We start from the raw sequence: 23,549 nt of genomic DNA, 5'->3' as shown, positions 1-23,549 counted from the left end.
ATTTTTTCTGAAGGCCTGAAGCACTCGAAAAATCTGAAAAAATTCAAGGTTGTTTGGATTGTTGAAAAGTATTTTTATGAATTTTTTCAGATTTTTTAATTACTTGATGTCCTCAGAAAAAATAGAGATCGAAAATGGACGTTTATACCGGAAGTGGGGGGTAGGAGGGGGGAGGGGGTCTCAAATTTTGTTTTTGGGGCCTTTTTACTATGTACTATAACATACCAAAAGCGCGTCAAGATCGGTGACATACGAGCGCAGGTTTATTTAAAAAGTTCTGAGCCTTACCCATATGTATTTGGATAATTCGAAAATATTATTAAATTTTTGTTAAATAAAGTATTTCAAACTGTTATAAATTAGACAATTTGATATGTCATTGATTAATATTGTGGTTCTTCTTTATTCCTAAGTCTTCAGAATCGCATTTAAATCTTTCTGATTTTATAGTACGAAATATATGAATAAATAAACATATAACCATATTTCGCTCAGCTTTAGCAACAAATGTTGCCACTAGTAGTATTTTCTCGCGCGGTTAGATGGATTTTTGGCGCTCTTGTCAACAATGGAACTACGCGCGCGCAAGTTTTGTAAAATTGAAAAGAACTCGGAGTCGAAAGAACGTGAAAAAAAAAATTGTGTAAGGAAAAGCGAGAAGAGTCTCTCTCTCTTTCTCGCTCCATCTCATTTTCTACGTAACTTGGCAAGGATCCAAAAATTAATACACTACTCTCGAAACTCGTACGCGCGTGTAATACAACCTGAACGTATACCATAAAAAAAACACATCTCGCACGAAATTTTCTGTTAAAGCGGTTCGCAGGTGTTGTAAATTCCTCGGCTCACCCACCCGCTTCGGTGAGTACATTTTATATTCATGAAAAAAAAAAGCTGCACCGGCCACGTATACAGTGCCTGAGTAGGGCAAAAAAAGAAACTTAAAGAGTTAATTGAAACGTATAGAGGCGAGCACGAATCTGATGCGCGATAACTTTTATCTCATTCATCGAAATTTTTGCATGAGTTTTTTACTATTAAAATTTACCTATTGTCTACTTTTCTAATTCTAGACAGATTATAAATGATTGAATATCCATCTCACCCTATTTTTGCATCTTTTTTTCCTCTCTCTCAGTCTCATATTTTTGAAATTATAGGATTTTTATTTCAACTAAATTTTTTTTTATGTTTAGTAGTAACTTTGGTTAGGATTATATTGTAAACTAGAAAAATGCGTGATCAATTTAACTTTTAATACGTATTGATTTAAAATATAGTTAGTTCAAGAAATTTTTTATGAAAACTGTTTACTGGTGATTAAATATATGCGTAGAATTCTCAAGTACATAAAATAAGTACAAAAATAACGTAAATAACGATACATGTACGTTTGCTTGGTCACATTAGAAAATTGTATCAAATGATACTCCGAAGGAAAATATTTCTAAATTAAATATTCATGAATTAACTAGATGAAGCGAATCCAAGTACGAGATTCAATCAATGCGTTTATTTCTTAACAATCTTTATGTACTTTTTCTCGGTGTCTGGTCAAACTGAATCTAAGCCCAAATTTCTTCTCGCATTTGTCGCACGCGAAATCTGTGAGGCGTTTGTGGGCCATCAACGAATACAGTTTTTGTGTCAATTCCTTTACATACGAGTGATCCATGCAATTTTCATGTACTGTCCTTTGGTGCCTAAACCAATCCGTTTTTTGTTCAAATTTTTCTCCGCACTTGTTGCATGAGAAATTTTTTTGGCCATCGTAGACTGCCATTTGGTGTCTGAATGATTTCGATTTTTCTCTAAAATTCTTCTCACGCTGGTCACATGCGAAATCTCTCCGAGTTTCATGGATTGTCTTTTGGTGGAGAAGCATATGATGTTTATCTCCAAATTTTTTCTCGCAAAGATCACATGCGAAATCTTTGTGACTTCCGTGTACTGTCGTTTGGTGGTAAAGCAAACTCTGTTTTTGTGTAAATTTCTTCTCACACTTGTCGCATGCGTGATTTTTACGACCTTCATGCATTGTCTTTTGGTGTGAGAGCAAATGTGGTTTTTGTCCAAATTTCTTTTCGCATTTGTCACATTTGAAATCTTTACGACGATCGTGAACTACATTTTGATGGATGAGCAAATCTGATTTTTGTCCGAATTTCTTCTCACATTTGTCGCATGCGTAATCTTTGCGACCCTCGTGTACTGTTCTTTGGTGTACAAGCAAATTCGGTTTTTGTGTATATTTCTTCTCGCACTTGTCACATTTGAAATCTTTACGACGATCGTGAACTGCATTTTGATGGATGAGCAAATCTGATTTTTGTCCGAATTTCTTCTCACATTTGTCGCACGCGTAATCTTTACGACTTTCGTGGACTGTTCTTTGGTGGAGAAGCAAATGCGGTTTTTGTCCAAATTTCTTCTCACATTTGTCGCACGCGTAATCTTTCCGACCTTCGTGTACTATCTTTCGATGCTGAAACAAAATCCATTTTCGTCCAAATTTTTTCTCGCAAAGATCGCATGCGTAATATTTTCGATTGTCGTCTGAAATAACAATGTCGTGTTTATTTAAATCATTTTTCGAGATCACTTCCACGGGATTCTTCTCACTTTTATCCATATTGGTGTCGAAATTAAATGATGGATTCTTCTATTTAGTTTCACAGAAATTGAATGAGTAAAACTTTTCTTTTGGTATTATGGCTCGTTTCATCGGGAACGACAACATTCAAACTAAACTGTTGCTCATCTATGAATAGACGATATCAAGATTGTTTATGTTCGTATTGTTTACGATTAAGACACAGATTTATCCGTTGATATTTTGTATTTTTATAATAGCCGTATATAGCCCTGTGTGGCTCAAAAAAAAAAAATTCTGTACCGATAGCTACTTGTTATAAGACTGAAAATTGTCATATTATTTAGAATTTTTTCTAGAAATGGAATAATGAATAAATAATAGTAGATATTCATTACATTCTCATAGAAAAATCACTATGATAAATATATCTTAAAAATATGAAAAAATTTCAAGTACATTAAAATCTAAAAAATAGTCAACTCATTTTTCTAGTTTCCTATGACTTCCAAGAACAATAACCAATGTTCTACCGTGCCGATCCTTTTCGTCCTTTTATACACAGTTCAAACAAGCCGCCACCCGTGTGCAAGCTCTCCCGCGCGGGCAATCCTCGAAACTTCGAATTACTCTTATATACTTTTATACTCGCACTTATAAAGCTCGAAGAAGATTAGCGCGAGAAACTTGGATCGTTGCGAGCAATTGTTATCCATACATATATATATACACCAACGTGGATCAAATTGATAAGTTTTCAAGGATATCAAAAATATGTTTCTTCCTTAATTGCTCGAACAATTTTCCCCAACTTTTCAGGAGCGCGCGCACCCGGTTACACGAGAAGGACGACGTCGACGACGACGACGACGACACAATCATTCGCAGCTGTCATCTCATACGTATATGCGACTACGACGACGACGACGACTGGCAGCTATATAAAATTCATTATCCTCAGTGTCGCACTCAAACAAACGCGGCGCAGCAGCAGCTATCCGTGCCGCGCGTACACATTGTGTATAATCGTGATTACCGTCGAATTTTTATGTAGGTCAGTCGCTTTGCGCTCCGCGTGCGCCGTGGCACTGATTGCGCGACGTTCCTACATACACACACGGATCTCGTACAATGCACAAAACGACCCGTACGTACGTACGTACGGCCGATTCGAAGCTTTTCATTTTTTACTCTTTCCTATACGCGCCATGCCATACTGCGTATTAATCAGCAGCAGCAGCAGCAGCAGTAACTACGACGCGAAGCTTAATCAAACTGCAGTTAGCGTAATGGATACTAATTCTGGCAGGTCTTACTTTATGAATATATCACGCACGGGGGGTAACACAGAAGAGAGAAGAGAGTGCGCATAAATAGTGACATGATTCATTGCGTGCACGCGCGTAATGCAATATATTATATATGTGTACTAATTGAATTATAAGCTTCTCGCGCGCCGCACGAGGACGAGCGAATATAATAATGATGAATTGCCGCTGTACGCACACGCATCGTTGCACGCGTATAGGTATTTCATTTTATTTTATTTTATTTTTTTTTTTTCGACCCCACTTCAGTACATACGATATCTCACACGCGGGCCGACGAAACGGAGCCTTTCCTTCTTGCCTCTTTTTTTCGTGTATCGATTATACAATTATCAAACCGGAAAGCTGTTGGGGCAGGCGAAGCTGCGAGCTTTTTTTCTGCCTTGAAAAAAAAAAAAAAAAAAAAAAAAAANAAAAAAAAAAAAAAAAAAAAAAATAGCAAGTAAAAGAAAAAGCTCGCGCTCGGTTGAACTGCTGCGAGTCGCCCCTTCGAAAAATCGATGTATTTTTCATTGTCCGATGATTGATGAAGCCATCCATCATCGGCCTCATGAGGCGGCGGCGGCGGCAAGGCGGTATATGGTGGTCTATATAATATCTATACGGTGTCCATATAACATCGATGCCTTCGCGTGTGCGCGGGCTCGAGCGAGAAATAAATCGTCGCGGGGGCCAAGATGAGAGAAGGTTTATAAAGTTCGTTTCACTTTTTTACAGATCTCTCGAGTGTCTAATAAAGTTATCGTATTCGCGGTAATGTATCCTATATCTGTATGCGCGCGTGACCCACATTCCTCGCGCACGTATATAAATCTATCTATTACGAACCGCGCACTGGTAGAACGGTATAATCGCGAGCTTTTCACGCTCATCCGTCAAGTTCCTACTCGCGCGCGGATGCGTATAAATGGTTATTATCTTTTTGTTCTCCTGCGCCCTGCACACCCTCTCGTCGACCATTTCATTGCTTATCGTACTTATTTAATTTCCTCGCTTTATAATCAAATGTTCGCGGTGGAAACGCGTCGACCTGCGCCGCCGGGAGGGGAGGTACTTATGTATATAGGCAAAAACGAAGTCGGGGACTTCGCTTAGCTGTGCTGTGGCGGCGACGGCTGTGGTTGGGCACTTTGAGCAGCAGCAGCAGTAGCAGCAGAAGCCGAAATGGTTCAAAAGAGAGAGAGAGCCCCGGGTACGATTTACGGACGAAAGCTCGAGTTATTCGTGCGAATTATTAAACGTTGTGTATTATCAATTATTCGCGCTGCTACACGAGTGCCCCCCAAAGAAAAAAAAGGCACTGGAAGCCTAAGAAAATACGATCGATGGGCAAATTAATTCTATAGAATTGTTGGTGAAAAAGAAAAAAAAATAATAAAATCACTCAATCTTTGTACTCGTCTGCAATATTATATGGGATACGCGCGATAGAACGTATAGCTATACGGTCTTTGTCTTTCATTCTTACACTAAAAAAAAATAGAGAGAGGGATAGAGCGAAGCCTTAAAATTTTACTGAAGAAGACAGAGAAAGATAGAGAAAGGCTAGAGCCGATGAATAATAAAGAGATAGCTCAGGAAAAAGAGACGGGCACATTGAAGCTTTGGCCTTGCTTCCACGCGCTTTTGCTCTCTCGCTCTTTCTCTGCTCTATGCGCACACACTACTGCTATACATCCTCCTGGATGAGCAACCATCAACGCGCAAAGGAGAGAGCGAATAAATTTATAGGGACTAATTTGCCGGATTAGCAATTAAAATCTTTCATCGCTGCCGTCCTAAAAAGGTAGCGAGATACATGTTATTATTATGAGATATTTTTAAAAGGATCTTTTGGATCATTTTTACAAATCTTTCAATTATCCCTTTGTTAAATATTTTCCATTAAAGTTATGGAAAATACTTTTTAAATCTTACGTACTTTTTGAGAAAAAATAGTGGAAGTATCCCGGCAGAAATGCTCTACGCGAATAATGGCCTGATGACTAAAAAATTGACATGTGAAATTTTCCAAAGTACAGAGCCATTAGTTGGTTTGTTTTTGCGATTTTTGTCGCGATATATTAAAAATATAAAGCACGTTTTAGATGACCTGATAGTGACAATTTTATTTTTTGAAAAAATTTAGACCAGTTTTCGAATTATTGATGATATTACTTCAAGCCTCCACCACTAGATGGCGAATATCTTTATCTGCAAATCTGCAAGTGACAAAGTAAAAGTGATTGTACATAAGGCGGAACCCGAATTCGCTTCTGTTATTCTTATTCTTATCACAGCTTTTCATGAATATTAGTATAGTCGAAAAACGGGTCGCTAAAATAAGAAAATTTTTCGCAAAAACGATCCATAAAATATTGGACATTTCTACCTGAGTAATTAAAGGTAAAAATATAAAGGATAAATGGTTAATTTAAGGCAAAGATATAGACGATAAGTGGCTAATTATACACTAGAAAAAGTCACGGCTGACGAATTAAGTAGCAATTTGAAGGTATAGAAACGCTGAAAAAGTATTCTTAGTACTTCATGCTCGAATTTGAGTACAAAAATGTGCATTCAATTGGATTTTCTCCTTCAAATTGAAACGAAGTATTTTCCAGTGGATATGATAATTCAAACGTATTATTGTCATTGTGCAAAGTACCTGAACGCGTCCCATGGGCGGCGAGACAACGAGGAATATCCTCATGGTGGCCTTGAGAAAGTCATCCTGATTCTTCGTGCTGCTGCTGCCGCCGCCGCCGCTTCCGCAGATCTCGTGCGAGCCGTGATGCTGCTCGCTGATGCTGCCCGTGCTGCTCTGCGGCGTCTTCCTGCGCACCTTGCGCCTGATGCTGCCGACTAGCCGTCGCCAATCCTGTCCGCCCTGCACATCCTTGGGGCTCGGTCCTCCTCCGGGTGGTCCCAGCTGCAGCTGCTCGTACAGCTGCTGGTGCGTGACTTGCTCCTGACTGGGACTGAGCTCTCGGCTGGTCCTGCGACTCGAGCCACCCGGCGAGGAGGTGGAAGCAGCCGCCGCCGCCGCTCCATGACCGTGCAGCAGATGATCGACCTGCTCCGCCGAGGACGAGGAGGCTGCAGGACCGCCGCCACCTCCGCCACCGCCACCACCACCACCGCCGCTGCTGCTGCAGGACACCGTGTTGCCCGTGGACGATTGGGACGAGCGGCTGCCACCCGAGGCCGAGCTCGTGCTGCCGCTGCCGCTGAGACGCCTGACGAGATTTCGTAGACTGGCCCGCTTGCGAAAGGACGAGGCACCGCCGCCGCCGCCGCCGCTGCCCCCAGTCGGTGTTGTCGCCGAGGGGGATAATTGTTTCGCCGACGACGCCGACGACGATGCGGCCGCGGCGTTGTTGCTGCTCTCGGCGAGTCCACCGCTGCTGCTAGCCCCGGAGGTGGACTCCGGCGAGCCCCTGCGCCGGCCGTCCACACTTTCGGCTGTTTGATCTAACTCATTCGATGATTATCACGATGATGCGCTCGGTGATCGCTGTTCGCGGCAAGGGGATGCGCAGGCGTTGTTGTACGACCGAGTCCTATGTATGCGGCTGTAATGGCGCAGGACCGATTGATAATTGACATCACACACGCGCGCACACGTGTTGGCTCTGTTGTGTATACAGGGCAGGACTCGTTGAACTATCGACTCGAGATTTTTTTCTTCCACTTCTCCGTCTTCTTTCTTCTTCCTTCGTCGTTGTCGCCGTCGTCGTCCTTATATACTTAACAATCCGAGCACGGTCGAGCGACGCGATCGAGCGTGTGCAGTATAGTCCTTCCTCTCCTCTTCTCTTCTCTCTCTCCTTGTCTCTTCTTTTTCTCTCTGTCGACGTGCGATAAACTTTTGTAGGTCAAGGCTAGTGAAGGCTATAGGCCCGACGTATACTACCACTACTACCACTACCACCAACGACAACAGCAGCAGCAGCAGCGGCGGCAGCGGCGGCGGCAGGCCAAGATCGATAGTGTACTCTAGCCCGCGTATATATATGTAACCTCATTGCTCTAGAATAAGCCTCTTGTGGATCAAGTATAATAATGTAGAGGAGAGATGCGACGACGACGGCAACGACAACGGCAGGCCGTGGCGGTGGCGACGATCACGACGACGATGATTGATTCGGATATAATATTATATCCCCGCGCTCGCTCGCTCGCTCGCGGGGGAGTGGAGCTCTCGAGCGAGTGCGTGTCTGTGTGAGAGAGAGGACGACGACAGATCGCAGGGAGTTAAAAGACCATTACTCCTCTTGTATAGCAGCACGCCAATTATTATTATTATATGTCTCGCGAATGCGTCGTTAAATTATCTTCGCATAATGATCTTGGCTGCGTGGTGCATCCAGGCGGGTAGAGAGGTGGAAAAAAAAGAGAGAGACAAATGGTTCGAATTATTGCAACGAACGCCAAGTCGCTTTTACATATAGATGCATTTGCGAGCGAGAAAACACACACATCGGATAGATTTGATATATAATAACCTCTTACGTTATGCGTTTGCGTATGCACGATACGTGTGCGGTGGTGGTATGTAGCACATAGAGACTCGATTTAAGCTACTCGTTAGACGAATCATCGCCCAAAATGGCTTTCGCGAATTTCCAGCGTATGTAAGCGCGATAAACTTTCCGCGTACGGCTCGCATTAATGCAGTACCCGCAGAAGAGACGAGACACGGTGCTTGGCCCGAGAGCGCAGCAGCATCAGCATCGCAGTTGAATGGATCAGTATTATAGGAAAATGGCTTAAGGTACGAAGTTATTCTCCTCGCGGGGTCTCTCTCTCACTCCCCCTTGGAGAAGAAAGACCGAAATAAGGACACTCGAAGTCTAGATCTCTTACGTGTATATATACGATGTATTATGTGTGTGGGTGTGTTTGCGCGCAGAGGCGGAATGCGGAGAGTCAAAGGAAATCTTCAGTACCGCGCGCGGCCCACATGCATACATATAGGTACGTTTGTCACACGGTAAGCAACGACGACGACGGCGGCCCGCGTGCGCAAGCACAGGAAGCAGCAGCAGCAGCAGCAGCAGCAGCAGCCTCCCATTGAGCTCGCGAGCTCTTTTATCAATCGTGGCTCTTCTGCCACTCGCGTGTATGTGTGTGTGTGTGTGTCCGTGTATATAAGTCGTATACACACGAGTACGAAACTTGGGAAACTTTTCCCTCGCTCGAAAGAAAAGTCGCGCGAATCCTCTTGTGTGTATACTCGCCGAGCGCTGTATAAAATTGCATGCGCAGCAGCGCACTACACGTGCAAAAGGCTCGTGCTTTTGCAGTATACTGGCACCGGGCGACAAAGTTTCGAGCGAGCGCATAATATTATACACATAACGACAAAATTCGTGCGATCCTGACGCGCCTTTATGCGTGTTTGTGTGAGTGTGCGACTAGGACAATTCGACGCGAGCTTTACATTTCGCTATGCGCGCACACCACCGCCCCCGCAGCTCATGCGATGATGAATAATTAAATTTCGCGCGACTCTATCATTATCTCTGTTTGCGTACGTGTAGGGACGGTGGCGCAGGCACGAAATTAGATATGGATGACTTTTTATACATCGTTGTTGCATACGGCTAACGCTGATCTGCTTGCGCGCCTACTGCCCCAGACACGAGTAAAAAAAATAAATAAATAAATAAATGAAGCACGTGGGCTGTATTTTATTTCCTCGGCTCGGCCCCCGCGTGCCGTCGTGGCAAATATAAAGCAGCGGTTGAGCGGCAGTTTATTCTCGTTACTCAAGTCGAGAGCCTTTTTTTGTCGCCTTTTTTTTTGTACCTTTTTTCTTTTTGCTTCCGAGCGAAGCGCAAAAATGCTAAAATGGGCTATACGTGTCGCGGTGACAATTTTACCCCCTCGCCTGAAGGTCCCCTCTCCAACCCCTTTTTTCTATGCATGTGCAGTGCAGCGCGCGTATTAAGCGCTAAACTCGAAAATTTAAGCACGTGAAGGGGCATACGCGTGAAAAGAAAAGTTTTTGCAATGATGTGTGTGTGTGTGTGCATGCGAGGGAGTGTATATTATGACGTATGCGTCGCGCTGGGCGTATTATACGGGCAAATATTTGTCAGAGAGTCTCTTAATTGTGTCAAGTATTTAAAAAGAACCGACATTAATCACTTTCTTTCTTTTTTTCTCACTCACTCTCTCCCTCTGTGTTTGTGTGCACCCACGCGCGAGACCCAAGTGTTAACTCTGCCTGCCGCAGTCAAAATATTGCACATACAGCTCGGCTGCTGCTGCTGCTATTTGTTCGAACTTAAAATATTCATTCGATTATCAACTCGTCGTCGTCGTCGTCGTTGGCAGCAGCAGCTGCAGTCGCGATAATTCGTTTTTTTTCGAATCGACTGAATATTTAATCGCCCGTTCATTAAATGCTTTTATATGAATTATTATTACGCTCGCACGTGTTAAGCTTCTCGAGATGATAACGTCGATTCTCTCTTCTCCGTGTCCTTCTCTCTCGACTACGTATACGCGAGCGAGACAGAGAGAGAGAATAAAAATAAAAGCAAAATCCAATACCACGCGCGTACATCGATAGCAAAAAAAAAAAAAAAAAAGAGAGAAAAAGAAAAAAACAGAATTGTTCATCTCTTCGCGTTTTAAACGCTACGTGCACGCCGATGCGGACACAAAAGAGACGCGCGTATGCCACGCGCGCATTTTGCTGCAAGCTCGCGAGCTTCAAGACTCGGTCGCGACACACAACTATATTTGCGATACATAATACTTGCTACGCGAAGCGTAGTTCCGATTATTTTCCCCGCGACCGACGGCACGTGTATTGTGTGCGTTCGCATGCGTCATTGTGCGCGCCAACAACCACTACGACGACGACGACGACGACAATTCGTGAACTAGAGTACGTTTCGCTCAACGAGGCGCACGTGTAACCGACGATTTCGCCCAACGCATTACCGTTACCACTAACCCCCCGAGCTCGTCGAGTATTTTATGTACTACTGCTGCTGCTACTGCTATGTAACTGCGCTGCGTACTTTCCGTATTATATATACCTGCCCCGGAGGCGCATGTATAAAAAGGCGCAGGCGAAACTAAATCGTTTTTGTAAAAATAGAATACGATTAATCTGCCATTTTCCAAGGGAGAGGAAGTGGAGGTAGAGGTGGGTTATTTACTTCGTATGTAGGCTACAATTGCGAGAATACAACCCCGGAGAGAGAGAGAGAGGATCGATTTATCGAACCCGATTCAACGCGGATTACGTCCTCGTATTTAACTTATCGATGATAAATATTTTTTTTTTTTTATACTCGAGTGCGGCTACATGCTCGCAATGTGTAGAGAAAGAGAAAAAAGTGAAGAATTCTATTTCAACCCCTTTCGGATCGATGCGAATCAGCTGAAAATGCACGTGATGCACCCCGCGCACTCGCGATAAAGGCCACAATTGGTTTTTCAGCCAGCAGTCTAAAGTTGCGCGCGCCTGAATTCGTAAATTCAATCAGAATCAAGCCTAAATGAGTTCATTCAAGAGGCTCGAAAAAGCACCGGTGAATGGCAAGTCGATCAAATTAATCGCGATCGTATTTGTTTCTTTATTCGTTGTTTTCAATTTTGGCATTATTCTTCGAACCATAGGTGAAACGATCGCGTGTACGTGGCATAGAAAGCTCGCATTAAATTAGAGCTTCGCGAGGCGAAATTTTTCACGCAGTTCATGTTCGACTACGTATACCGCCACTGTACCGCTATCCTGTGTATTGTATACATTTTTCGGACGAGGAATAAATTACGTCGCGCGCCGCTACATACAGATACACGCGTATAAAAACATGCGCATTAAGGATGTGTAGCGATGCGCGCGCGATACATCAGCGCGATGAGCTTTAATGAAGTTCCATTGTCGTTTAGCATGTATAGCGAGCGGCGCGTGGGATTAAAAGTACAAGAGCTACTACCATCCTCGAGTTTGAATGACGTTACTTTTTCTCCTTCTCTCTTCTTCTTCTTTTTTTTTTACTTTAGATACATCGCTTTTCGTACGTGCAACGACTCCGTGAATTCGTTGGCTCGTTTTCGTCTCGTCAGTTTTTGGAAGCGATCGTTCGAAGCTCGATATCAAGTATATTTATTGTACAGTGCAAACTCGATAAGATATTGTATTATTTCAAGGCCGAGGTGACGATTGTACATATAGGTTCGAGCGACGATTTTGCGTAATTAATCAAACATTTTTCGAGCTCTGTGCTGTATACAAACAAAGTTCACGGGCGCGCGCACCATGAACGATCTGTCGCTTCATCGAACAACGAGTATTTAGGCCGTATATCATACACCGAGTGTTGTGTACGTATGGCTCGATTTGGTATACGTTTGCACGCACGCGAAAGAGAAAATTTTTCGCCGACAAAGGTCCAAGGGTTCGGAGTATCTTCCTCATACCCTGACTAAATGGCGTCGAAAAAAAAAAATTAATAATGATAAAAATAACACACGATTATCAGAGTGTTATTTGCTCAACGCACACACACGATTTTCCATCGAAAAACGCAACAATAAAGTTGGATAAATACATGAACGCGCGCGGACGTGCATGGAGAGCAAAAAAAAAACCGACCGAGTGGTAATTACTCGCACGCTAGGTGAAAATAAAAAAAAAACAGCACGAATGTTAAAGGGTGCTCGTACAACATTGCAAATTCTAGAGCTTTACGATGTGCTTTCTTCTTTTTTTCTTTTTTTTTTCACTCCCATTCTCTACTTCGGCTAATTGTAGTTACAACGAATGGCGTTTAGAGCGTGGTACAACCGTACCTGTAAATTATACCCCGGCAAACATCTATAACACACGGCACACGCGATGACCGCGTGTATGACGTATGCCGCTTGTTTTTGCGCAAATCAAATTTCGAGAATGAATGATTGGCTCGACCGAATGACGTTTCTAGACAAGGATGTGCGAGGGTATGTTTCGATTGTTTTTTTTTTTTTTGCAAAGCGTAGAGCGATGAACTGTTTTTTTTTATGAACAAGACGCGCGCTCGTGTCTTTGTATCTATGTAAAAATACGCATGTAAGCTCCAGTTGCGGAGAAAAGTAGCTGCGATCGATGAATAAAAAAGACAATGCCGCGAGCTCTGCCAATTCTTCGAGATTCGACTTTCCATTTCGGTAATTTTCTGTTCTCTTTTCGCCAGCCGAATGTCGAACTTGCTAATGAGCCAAATGTCGTAAAAATTGATTTGCTTTTATATCGAGCACTTGGGTTTGCATGTCTACTCGGTAAAATCGAGTTAACTCGGCGCAGTAACGTTACGACGATTTCTTCTTTTTTTTTTCGCCCCCTAGAAATGTAATTTTTGTACGAAGCTCAGCGAAAACTCGAACCAAAAAAATATCATTCATACATTTAATTTTGAAAATCTTGAAATAAGTGCACCACGAGCATACACGTTTTTTTTTTCGTATGCGGGGCGAGCGAGCTAGTACGAAAAAAATTTAATCATTTTCTGCGCCGCGACCACACAATCTGAAAAGCTTTTGAGTCGCGCAGTTCATTTCGCTGAGTTGACAGAAAAACTAAATAAAAGTATAGTTACGTGTGCGAGCCTGGGCTTCTTGCTCGAACGCCGGAGAGCCGCGGCTGCTCATATTACGTGGAAAATAAAAATTCATTTTCTGAAATGCGCGACGAGGAAATTTTTTAATTACGAAATTGATCGAGGCCACGGCGGGCTTTGCCTAATATTGATTTCGTTATAAGATCGAATCTCCACGGGTATGAAAATCCACCTCTTTCAAATGCTAAGACGAGAGAGATCCGTAGCTCTATATCACGGGTAGCGCACAAAAAAAAATATGTAAAAAAGCCCTGCCAGCAGATATACATTGAATTTTACAATTTCACTGGAACCTCATTCTTTTTATTTACAAACAACATATATAGTTTTGAAGCACGAGGAAAATTGAAACCCAAAAGCCAACTTTGTAAAAAAATAAAACCCAACGAATGCTTATTTGAAAAATATTCTTTCATTCGTATACAAACGTATAACTGCACGCGCGCGCGCGCGAGAGAGAGAGCTATTCAAATTTCAACTCAAAGGAAGAATTGTTGGTGCAATACAAATCTCCGATTGTATTGTAAAGCACACGCGTATACACACACCGTCTTGTAAACCCGCGCGGAGGAAGTAACTTTTTGAAATTGAAAAGTAAAATAAAGCTCGAAACGAGATAAAGAGAGATACAGAAGTAGGGGGCGGACGAGGAGGAAAAATAGATATATCGCGAGAATCGGTTTACCACGAGCAGACATAAATTATCGAAGCCGTTTTATAATTGCAATAAATTTACGTACAATAGGCAATAATAAGAGGACGCCGATAATGATCTTGACTAGATGGGGGTGTCCGTATTATAACGTTATACGCAAGAGATGCAGTTAAAAATCCTCATGACAAACGACCTTTTATACGTTTAATACCAGCATATCAGTTTGAACAAAAGGCAAAGAACTTGGGCTATATCTGCCGAAGGATTTACGACTTTCTCACTATCCGAGAAAGAGAGAGAGAGAACTTTGGAATCGACGCGAGGAGGCAACTTCTTACCCGCGCATACACGTATACGCAGAGTAGACTATAGACCTATATATGAGAGGATATCGGCCAGCTAAAGAGAGCCGCTGAGATTTCGCAATCTATTATTCGGATGGATGCACGTTTGGACCAGTCAGCTGAGAAACAGCTGGGCAAGAGAGAGAGAGAGAGAGACAGACAGACAGTCGGAGGGATGAATTTTTTTTCTCTGTAAATCCGTCTCTGGCACATAAGCGCGAGCTCGCTCGGTCAAAAGTTAACTCTTTTCCAACAGAGTCGGAATCCGGATTTGATAGCAAAAAAAAGGAGGTAGAGCTTAAATACGTTGTGATGTAAAAATTGACGAGAGTACAAAAAATAAAAATAAATCAAGACCGGCATTCGGTTTATTTCGAAGCTCTGCGGCTTCTCTCTGTGTATATATACAAAGGGTCGGAAAAAATTTTTCTCATTACTCCCGACACGTAATCAATGCATTTAATACCATCGCCCAGCCCGTCGTTTAGAAGAAAAACTAGAAGTAAGTAGAGGAAGAAGAAGAAGAAGAAAAAGCGACGCTTTCTATATATACACACGACCACGCCACTTTGAATGCAATTATCACGCCCGCCCGCGCGCACTAGCTCGCGCTCCGGATCGCGTCGGGCGTCGCGTCTCGAAAGGGAAACGGTTATAGGCCGCAACGTATGTATATATACGGTCGGCACGACGAAGGAAAAGTCGGATCGATCTTGATGAAGTTTTTGCCCGCCGCTCTAGGAGAGCGACCCGAATTTTCCTCGCGCGATAAAGTATATCATACCATCGTAATGCGATGCTATTCGCGACTAATAAACTAATTACCCTCCCGCCACCTCGGCCACTTATATGAATTTAGCGCGTATTATATTATATTATGTACGTCGAGCACACAAAAAAGCACAGATGGCCAATCACTGTGCGTTATATTGTTTTTTCTTTTTTTCATTCTCGTTCTTTAAAACGGGGCAAATTACGCTCGTCCCCGCGCCGCTGTATAATCTCGGTCATTATCGCGTTGGGTATATGGGTATATGTGCGGTGTATCGCTTACGGCACCGACCTCGTGTACACATGCACGAAAAGAAAAAAAAAAAGGAAAAACTCGGTACGTCTCGTATCCGAGACGAGTAGAAAGAGGCACATATAGGCACGAATATATATAAATATTCGATCGATTTCTCTCGGGCATCGATCGGGGGAGGTCGCCCTTATAACCGCACAGGCCGTTGTCGTGTGTGTATACGTGTGTGTATATTTATTTATTGTGTTTCTCGGTAATAATATTTACACGAATCTACCTTCGTGGTATTATTATTTTCTCTTCGTTCCTTTTTCTGTCAAAAATGCAAAAATTGCGAATATTTTTTACATTTCGAGGATATACAAAATAAATACCAACGTGTAACGAACGTGTCGACGCAGCTCTACATACGATATAAGCCGCAGCGCGATCGTGTCGCGCGTATACACGGCTTGTCGCGCGCGCGCGTTATTTAGATATGGTAATATCCTCGGCATACAATCGCGCGTATATAACGTATCGCAGTTCAAATTCATCAGCTGTTTAAATATCTCCTCTCCGTAATACCCAAGCCGATTGACGTAATTTTCAGCAAAAATTGCGAGCTGCTGCTGTGTACCCTGTATACCGTCGCCGAGCTCTGCGCGAATTGCCTTTAAACCCATGATAATGTGTTTATAACGTATATACGCAGAGATCGTCGCTGCGACACAGCGGACGCACATCACGTACATACATACATACGTACGACCTGCATTATGTATATATCGATGTGTGTATATCGATCGGCAGCAAATACATATATCGAGAGGCAAACACTTCAAAGTCACTATCTACCGTCGGTGGGTAGTGGTGCTGCTGCAATCGTTATATACTTTTGGTTGCAGCGTGCATATCTCGAGCGCAGAGAGAGATTCACCCCCTACACAGATCGTACACACGCATAAATATATACACGTATATGCAGCGTTATAAGTACGAGCGTCTGCGTATGTGTGCGTAAATGTATGAAAAGCAGCAACATATTGTATTTATACATATACTCAAACAGAAATTCTATTCCCGAAAGTGAGGGAAAGATGGAACTAGAGTGAGAGAGAAAGAGAGAGAGAGACACCGCGTACTTTGCATTTTAACGAGAAGTATTATTTCTCTCTCTCTCTCTCACTCTCTACTGACTATCTGTCTGTGCGCTTGAAGCCTCCAAATGTATTATACAAGGCACACACACACGCACAGACATAGATATATACGTATATATGTGTAGGAGATGTACTCGTGGCATTTTGCTGAGTGAATGCTGCGCTGATTCGCATTGTACGCGGGCAACTATATACATATTGTATGTACGTCCCGCCTCGAGCGTGTATTAGCGTACGTACAGCACGTGTGCGATCAGCACAATCCCAAGATTTTATAACGTTATTAATCAACGGACTCTCGATTATCACCGCGACAATCGAGTCATTTCTTCTTCTTTTTTTTTGTCGGCATAATTATTAATTATGTATACAGTCGCGCAAAAATGTGTGTCAAAACTGATAGCCACCACCACCACCGCTGCTGCTGCTGCTGCTGCTGCACATCGCTCGTTAAACAATAAATAAAAACAATTAATTGCACGCGTTGAACGCGTGATAAAACAACAACGACGACGGCTCGCAAGCGGCACAGCGCGCGCGTTATCGCCTACAATAATATATACACGTTGTAACGCACACTCGCGCCCTGGCCCCCCCTCCCATCTGCTGCATGTAAAATATATACACGTGGCAGAAAGCTGTATATAATGCAGAATTCGAGCTGCAATTAAGGCACGTGTTGGATGAATGAAAATAAAAAAAAAAAAAAAAAAAATCAGCCACGCGATGCGCGTGAAATATGTTGTCTGCCGCTATGTATACGGTTTATGTTACACGGTCGCTCGCTCGTATAAAGGCCCGCAGGGAAACTCGTCTGTTTTCATTTTTCCGCATTTTATAAACGCACTATTATATGTATAACGCGGCGTTGGATTTTCTCCATTACATTTTAACGACGATTCAGCATTGATTATACGCATATATGAATGGAAATCGCGCGAAAAGTGTGTGTTTTCTCGCTCGCTAAGGCATCTACGTATATATCATCTTGTGTATTTTCAATCAAGTATTTACCTGTTGTACATTGGGAAACAGACGGCCGTGCGACAACAAGCGTGAGCGTCATCGGCCGTACCTTATCACCATCGTCGTCGGCGGCACAACGACGACGAGTGCTTGGGAAAGCGACGCGTGAGCTCATTGTAGGACGTTTTTTTTTTTTTTTAAATAAATAATTTCCAAATAGTAGATAGATATTTATAAATATATATGCGTGTATATCAGTTGAGCAACTCGATGCCGATTCAACGCAATATCACAGCCGTTGAAAGAAGGAAAGAATGATTAACGCAACGATCGCAATTGAGAGTGGAAAATTCACCACCGATACTATTTCGTATACGCACTTGGTAATCGCGAACGATGCGGCTTTGTCTTATTATTATTATTATTATTACTTTTTTTTTTATTATTCTTATATCTTATGATAATACACAGCGCGCGATATGTCGATGACGTGCCCAGCGCGTCGCGGATCGCGCGAAAAACACCACTACTACTACCCTACTACAGTCAGCCTGACGCAAGGATTTTCGTGTACATGTATTTTAGATCTATATATCGCTCAGCACATCGGCATCCCTCGCGCGCGCACACTTGGGCTCCAACTGGAGTAGTAGTCTCTTCGTCTGCTGCTGCTGCTGCATCGCGACGAAGTCTCGACGTATATATATAGTGCAGCACGTAGCATGTGCCGGCGTTCGACGACGCGCATGGTCAGTCGCAGCAGCAGCAGCAGAAGTAGTAGTAGTAGTCGGTAGGCGCGAGGGAGGCACGCGCAGGGGTTGCGCGCGCGCGCGCCCCTTTGTTGTTGTTCTATATATATAATAAATACAGCACACGCTCTATCTTGCGTTTATCACGCGGCTTATAAGCTGCGAGTGTTTTACATCTTTTTTTCTTTCGCTCGCCCTTCTCTTTGCGACGATTCGTACGTGTGTACGTGTTGGCGAGAAACGACGACGGATATAGATTCATTTTCTTTTTGCCGAATTCGCGGTAAAAAAAAAATAAATTTGACAACGGTGCAATTTTTATTTACCAGCTCCTGCCGCGTTGACGACAATAATAGAGCTGAAGAGAGCGTAAAATCAATCGGCCACGCGCGCGCGCTAAATATTCTCGTACACAGACCGAGCGTTAATTTTTTTTTTTGTCTATCCGGAGCTTTTACACGAATGGAAAAAGGGGTGCACAGGAAAAAAAGGATGAAAAATTCCGCTGCGCGCGTCGTGATTTTTGACAATGATCGTAAATCACGGAATTTCGCAGCCATCAATCGTGTACGTATATATTATATAAAACGCGCGTCAAAACTCGCGCGCCACGTACGAGCATTAGTTCGGATTTGCGCGTCCGCACGAACGCGGTATAAATATTCCGCGGCACGCTCCGCGCATATTTGCGCGCAAATCATCGATGACCGAGTGATTTAATCGCTGGAGATGCACAGCGTGGTTTTTTTAATCATTTCCTCCTCTTTTTTTTTTTTTTAACCATCGATCGTCGCGGTATAACAAAATAAATAGAATTCCTCTGCCGCAGTGTGAACTATTTCCGAGCACTCGTTTTAATTACGATGGATAATCCTGTCTCGCGCGCCGCTAGATATATACACGCGCTTGCGATGTATATATACTTATATATAAAATATAAGTTTTCCACGCGATGCATATGCTATATAGGCGATGGCGCGCAATTATACAAGTGCGCATGGGAAAACCTCGCGCTGATTCGCTCGATGCCGAGGCAGAAGCAGCTGTGTGTATATACGTATTATGTGCTACAGCGAAAAGTGGTTGAAACTCCAAAACGCGGCCTAGTTTCGTTATTATTCGCGTGTATAATGCAGCTCGTGCTCGTAAATTTTTGATTAACTGCAGCACGAAGTAAGAAGAGAGTAAGAGAGAGAGAGAGAGAGAGAGAGAAATGCATTCGTAGCAAGTTCATAAAGCATGTGTACTTTTTGCGCTAGCCACAGCAGCAGCAGCAGCAGCAGTAGCAGCAGCAGAGTGCGTTAGCCTCGACTTATCTCTCGCTCTCGCGTGCGACTGCAAACAAACACTTCGTATTATGTATGTTTATTGTACGAGCGAAGCCGAAAGAATCGAGTGTCATGAGAAAAAAATAGAGGAAAGAAAAAAAAACCGGTCGAGCAATAATAGCGAGCATAACAGCGCGACCGATAACGCGATAATTTGCCGTCATCATCGTAGTGGTAGTCGTCGTAGTAGTTGGGCATTTAATGCGAAGTCAGTTCGACGCTTGCCCCGATCGAGCCGCGCGACTTTGACCGTATACACACATTATACAAATATAGCGAATCGGCCCTCACACGTGCCCCGTGCGCCGTCATGGATCTGTTGAATTATTTTTACAGTTTCGTTGCTTGGGTATTGTCGCTCGGTGGTTTAATCGAAATACCTCCACCGACATTACCGACGACGACGACGACGACGACGTCGCCGACGAGTCAGGTTGACAATGGAACTAGACCAAACATAATTGTCATTATGGCCGACGATGTGGTAAGTATAGTAAAGGCTTTTTTATCGTTCAGCTGTGTCTATCTATAGCCTCGAGCTCGGTGCACTTCTTTTGATACGGACAACGAGTTTATACCGCAATCGATGTTTCTCGTGTACTTTAAAAAAAAACTTAATATTACCGTAGATTTAATGTAAAATCAGACATTGAGACTGAAGTAACATAAAATAAAATGCATGCAAATGCTATCACACACATAACTTTAAAAGCAAAAGTGAACAAAAAAGATTTAAATCTAAATCGAAGACCAATACCACCATCCGCCACTAGGTGGCGAGTACCTTCATCTGTAAATCTGCAAGTGCGGAAAAGTAAAAATAAATGTATAAGTCAAATTAACACAGCTTTCGGTTAATCTCACTAGTTTCACCATATCTCAAGATTTCAACGATATGCAAAATGTACACTTGACGCTCTATTGCCCCCGTATAGGGCTGGAACGACTTCGGCTTTCACGGCTCGAACGAGATCCCGACGCCGAACATCGACGCGCTCGCTTACAGCGGAGTCATTCTGAATCGCCACTACAGCCTGCCCACCTGCACACCGTCGCGGGCCTCGTTTCTGACGGGCCGTCACGCCGTCAGAATGGGTATGCATATACAAAGTTAATTTTGACAAAAAGTCCGACCTCATCCGAAGTTTCAGATGTTATATTATCGCATTGTATTGTGGTATACTATTATTGGTTGTACGCGCAGGTCTGCAAGGACTGCCGCCGAACGTGGCCGAGCCTCGGGGCGTATCGCTGCGCGAGAGGCTGCTGCCCGAGTACCTCAAGGAGCTGGGCTACGTCACGCGGCTGCTGGGCAAGTGGCACCTCGGCTACTACAGCGACGCGCACCTGCCCACCAGCCGCGGCTACGACTCGTTCGAGGGCTATTACGGCGGCTACATACGCTACTTCGATCACACCGTCACCAAGAACGTAAGCCGGCTCGAAGCCGCAACCACGTTGTTGTTGTTGTTGTTGTTTGCTTGTTTCCCCATTTACCGTCGTTCTCTTCGAATTTACACGTAGAAACACAGGGGAATCGATTATCACAGGGACGAGGCGCCGGACGAAATACGGCCCTACAAGGACGATCGATACGTGACGGATTTCATCGCCACCAGAGCGGAGGAAATAATACGGGCGCACCCGGCCGAGCAGCCGCTGTATCTTCAGCTGTCGCATCTGGCGGCGCACGCGAGCGAGGGCGCCGAGCCGATCGAGGTGCGAAATCTCACGGAGGTCGACGCGGAGTTCGGCCACGTGCCCGAGCCCAACAGGAGGAGGTACGCCGGAGTCATCGCGGCCCTGGACGAGTCCGTCGGCCGAGTAGTGGCGGCTCTGGCCGAGGCCCGACTCCTGGAGAACAGCCTGATCGTGTTGCTGTCGGACAACGGGGCACCGACCGCCATAGCGCCCTTCAAAAATCACGGCTCCAACTACCCGCTGCGAGGAGTAATGTCTTTCTACTTTTTTTTTCGGTCGCTTTTGTGCTTTTTATCGCTCGATCGCGCTTGCAGAAAAAAAAACGTTGACATCTGATTTCTATCTCTCTGTCTATCTATTTTTTTTACGATTTCTCTCCGCGAGCAGCAAAAAGCGACAGTTTGGGAGGGCGGCGTACGAGTGCCGGCGCTCGTCTACTCGCCGCTGATAAAAAAATCATCGCGGGTCTCGCAGGACCTGTTTCACATGACCGATTGGTTTCCCACCCTGCTGTCGGCGGCGTCCGCCGGCGATGTCGCGGCGCGAGACTCGCTCCAGCTGGACGGTATCGATCAGTGGCCGACTTTGAGCGGCAGCAGTAACGACGACGACGAGGACGGATCCGAGACGAAGCGTCGCGAGGCGCTGCTCGTCAACATCGACGAGGTCATCGGACCCGAAGCCGTCATCGTGCAGCAGTACAAATTGATTCGAAGTGAGTCGCTCCGAAATTATATATGGAGTCGAGCGTATAATATTGCGTAAATCGAAAAAAAATCGAACGTTTATCATAGTCGCGATGATCTGATCGCTGTGACTGCAGATGTGCGCAGGTACAAGGATTACTACGGGATCGACGGTAACGTCTACTCGCCCAAGGAGTACGACGTCGAGGGTGTCCTGAAGTCGCCCGCGGCCCTCGGCATTCGAACCTTGGCAGCGAACGATCAGCTGCCGAAGGACGGGAAAATTATCCAGCAGCTGAGGACGAAGGCTCGCATCGCCGACTGTCGGCCGAAGACATCGAATTATACCGACTGCGAGGATCATTGTTTGTTCGACGTGATTCGCGATCCCTGCGAGACGACTGATTTATCGAAAAAATATCCCGAGGTAAGCGTATCCTGTCTGATCTCTTGTTATTTTTTTGGGATCTGTTGGCAGCCGAACAATCGAATGATATTCTTCTTCTCTTTTTCGTTCTCGTTCCATCGTCGTGCATATGTAGAAAGTCACGATACTCGACGCCTACATGAGGGACTGGCGCGCCGTGCTGTCCAACCAGACCAACACCTACATCGATCCGGCCGGCTATCCGGAAAATTTCGACGGCTACTGGATGCCCTGGCTCGATCGCGAGTACGAGCCGCCCGCCGAGCGCAACGCCTCGATATGGTCGCCCGAGGTCTTCTGCGAGGGCTTCCCAATCGACGATCCGAGAAATTGCCTCTAAACGCCACTTCAAGCTTGTTGTTATGCCATATACAACTGTCTCGTATATTCATGCCATCTGTATATTCCTGAGAGAAGTGTGCTCAATATTTTATGGTTAATTTTTGGCCAACGAAAAAGTTTCTTGAACATATGGAGGCATTAGAACCGAAAGTTTCAAGTGGATGAAGGACGGATTTTTCATACTTGTAACCGTACTTATACAATTATTTTTACTTTAACACTTGCAGATTTACAAAATGAGATACTCGCCATCTAGCGGCAAAGAGTTGAAGTGGTATTATTGTATTAGAAGTGATTAAAAATTGTTCTAAATTTTTTTAAATAATTGAAGTGTCATAGTAATAATCTACTTAATATTTGTGACATTATTGTAACAGTAAAATCGTCAAATACAAGACAATTAATTAATATTTATCAACTTCAAAACATTGTGAATCTTGATTTTTTGGTCATTAGACCATTTTTCATGATGAGCCTTTCTACCAAGGATTCGAGTACTGGTAATAAAAAGATTCAATTCATATATATACTAAAGATATTTTTGATAAGGAAAAAATCGGGGGAGGTTACATTGCCAACGCAAAGCATTTATATATCTATACGCCGAGTATCGGGATCCGATTCGTTATATATATGTATATTGCGACTCGTATTATATA

General features: G+C 43.9%; 2 protein-coding genes across 5 annotated transcripts in view; one reads left to right on the top strand and one right to left on the bottom strand.

Annotated features, from left to right (window-relative positions):
• Positions 1–23,549, bottom strand: part of LOC106655832 (pleckstrin homology domain-containing family G member 5-like) — a 115,955-nt gene that overhangs the window by 59,782 nt on the left and 32,624 nt on the right. Inside the window, exon 1 of one of the 4 annotated variants that reach the window (XM_023461075.1) lies at positions 6,569–6,985. The exons of the other annotated variants lie outside the window; for them this stretch is intronic. Within the exon in view, the coding sequence (XP_023316843.1) occupies positions 6,569–6,613 (45 nt within the window). The 5' untranslated portion in view covers positions 6,614–6,985. Of the gene's footprint in view, positions 1–6,568; positions 6,986–23,549 lie in introns of those variants that run through there. 4 annotated transcript variants of the gene reach the window in all.
• Positions 19,898–23,386, top strand: LOC111694152 (arylsulfatase B-like). The gene is made up of 7 exons (XM_023461077.1): positions 19,898–20,218; positions 20,670–20,829; positions 20,939–21,165; positions 21,259–21,684; positions 21,823–22,150; positions 22,259–22,548; positions 22,664–23,386. Exons 1-7 carry the CDS (start codon positions 20,045–20,047, stop codon positions 22,886–22,888), a joined length of 1,830 nt encoding a protein of 609 aa, XP_023316845.1. The 5' UTR covers positions 19,898–20,044; the 3' UTR covers positions 22,889–23,386.

The sequence above is a fragment of the Trichogramma pretiosum genome, unplaced genomic scaffold (genome assembly GCF_000599845.2).
Source record: "Trichogramma pretiosum strain Unisexual culture from Peru unplaced genomic scaffold, Tpre_2.0 scaffold49, whole genome shotgun sequence".
Classification (NCBI taxonomy): domain Eukaryota; kingdom Metazoa; phylum Arthropoda; class Insecta; order Hymenoptera; family Trichogrammatidae; genus Trichogramma; species Trichogramma pretiosum.
This window is presented reverse-complemented; position numbering and strand designations above follow the sequence as displayed.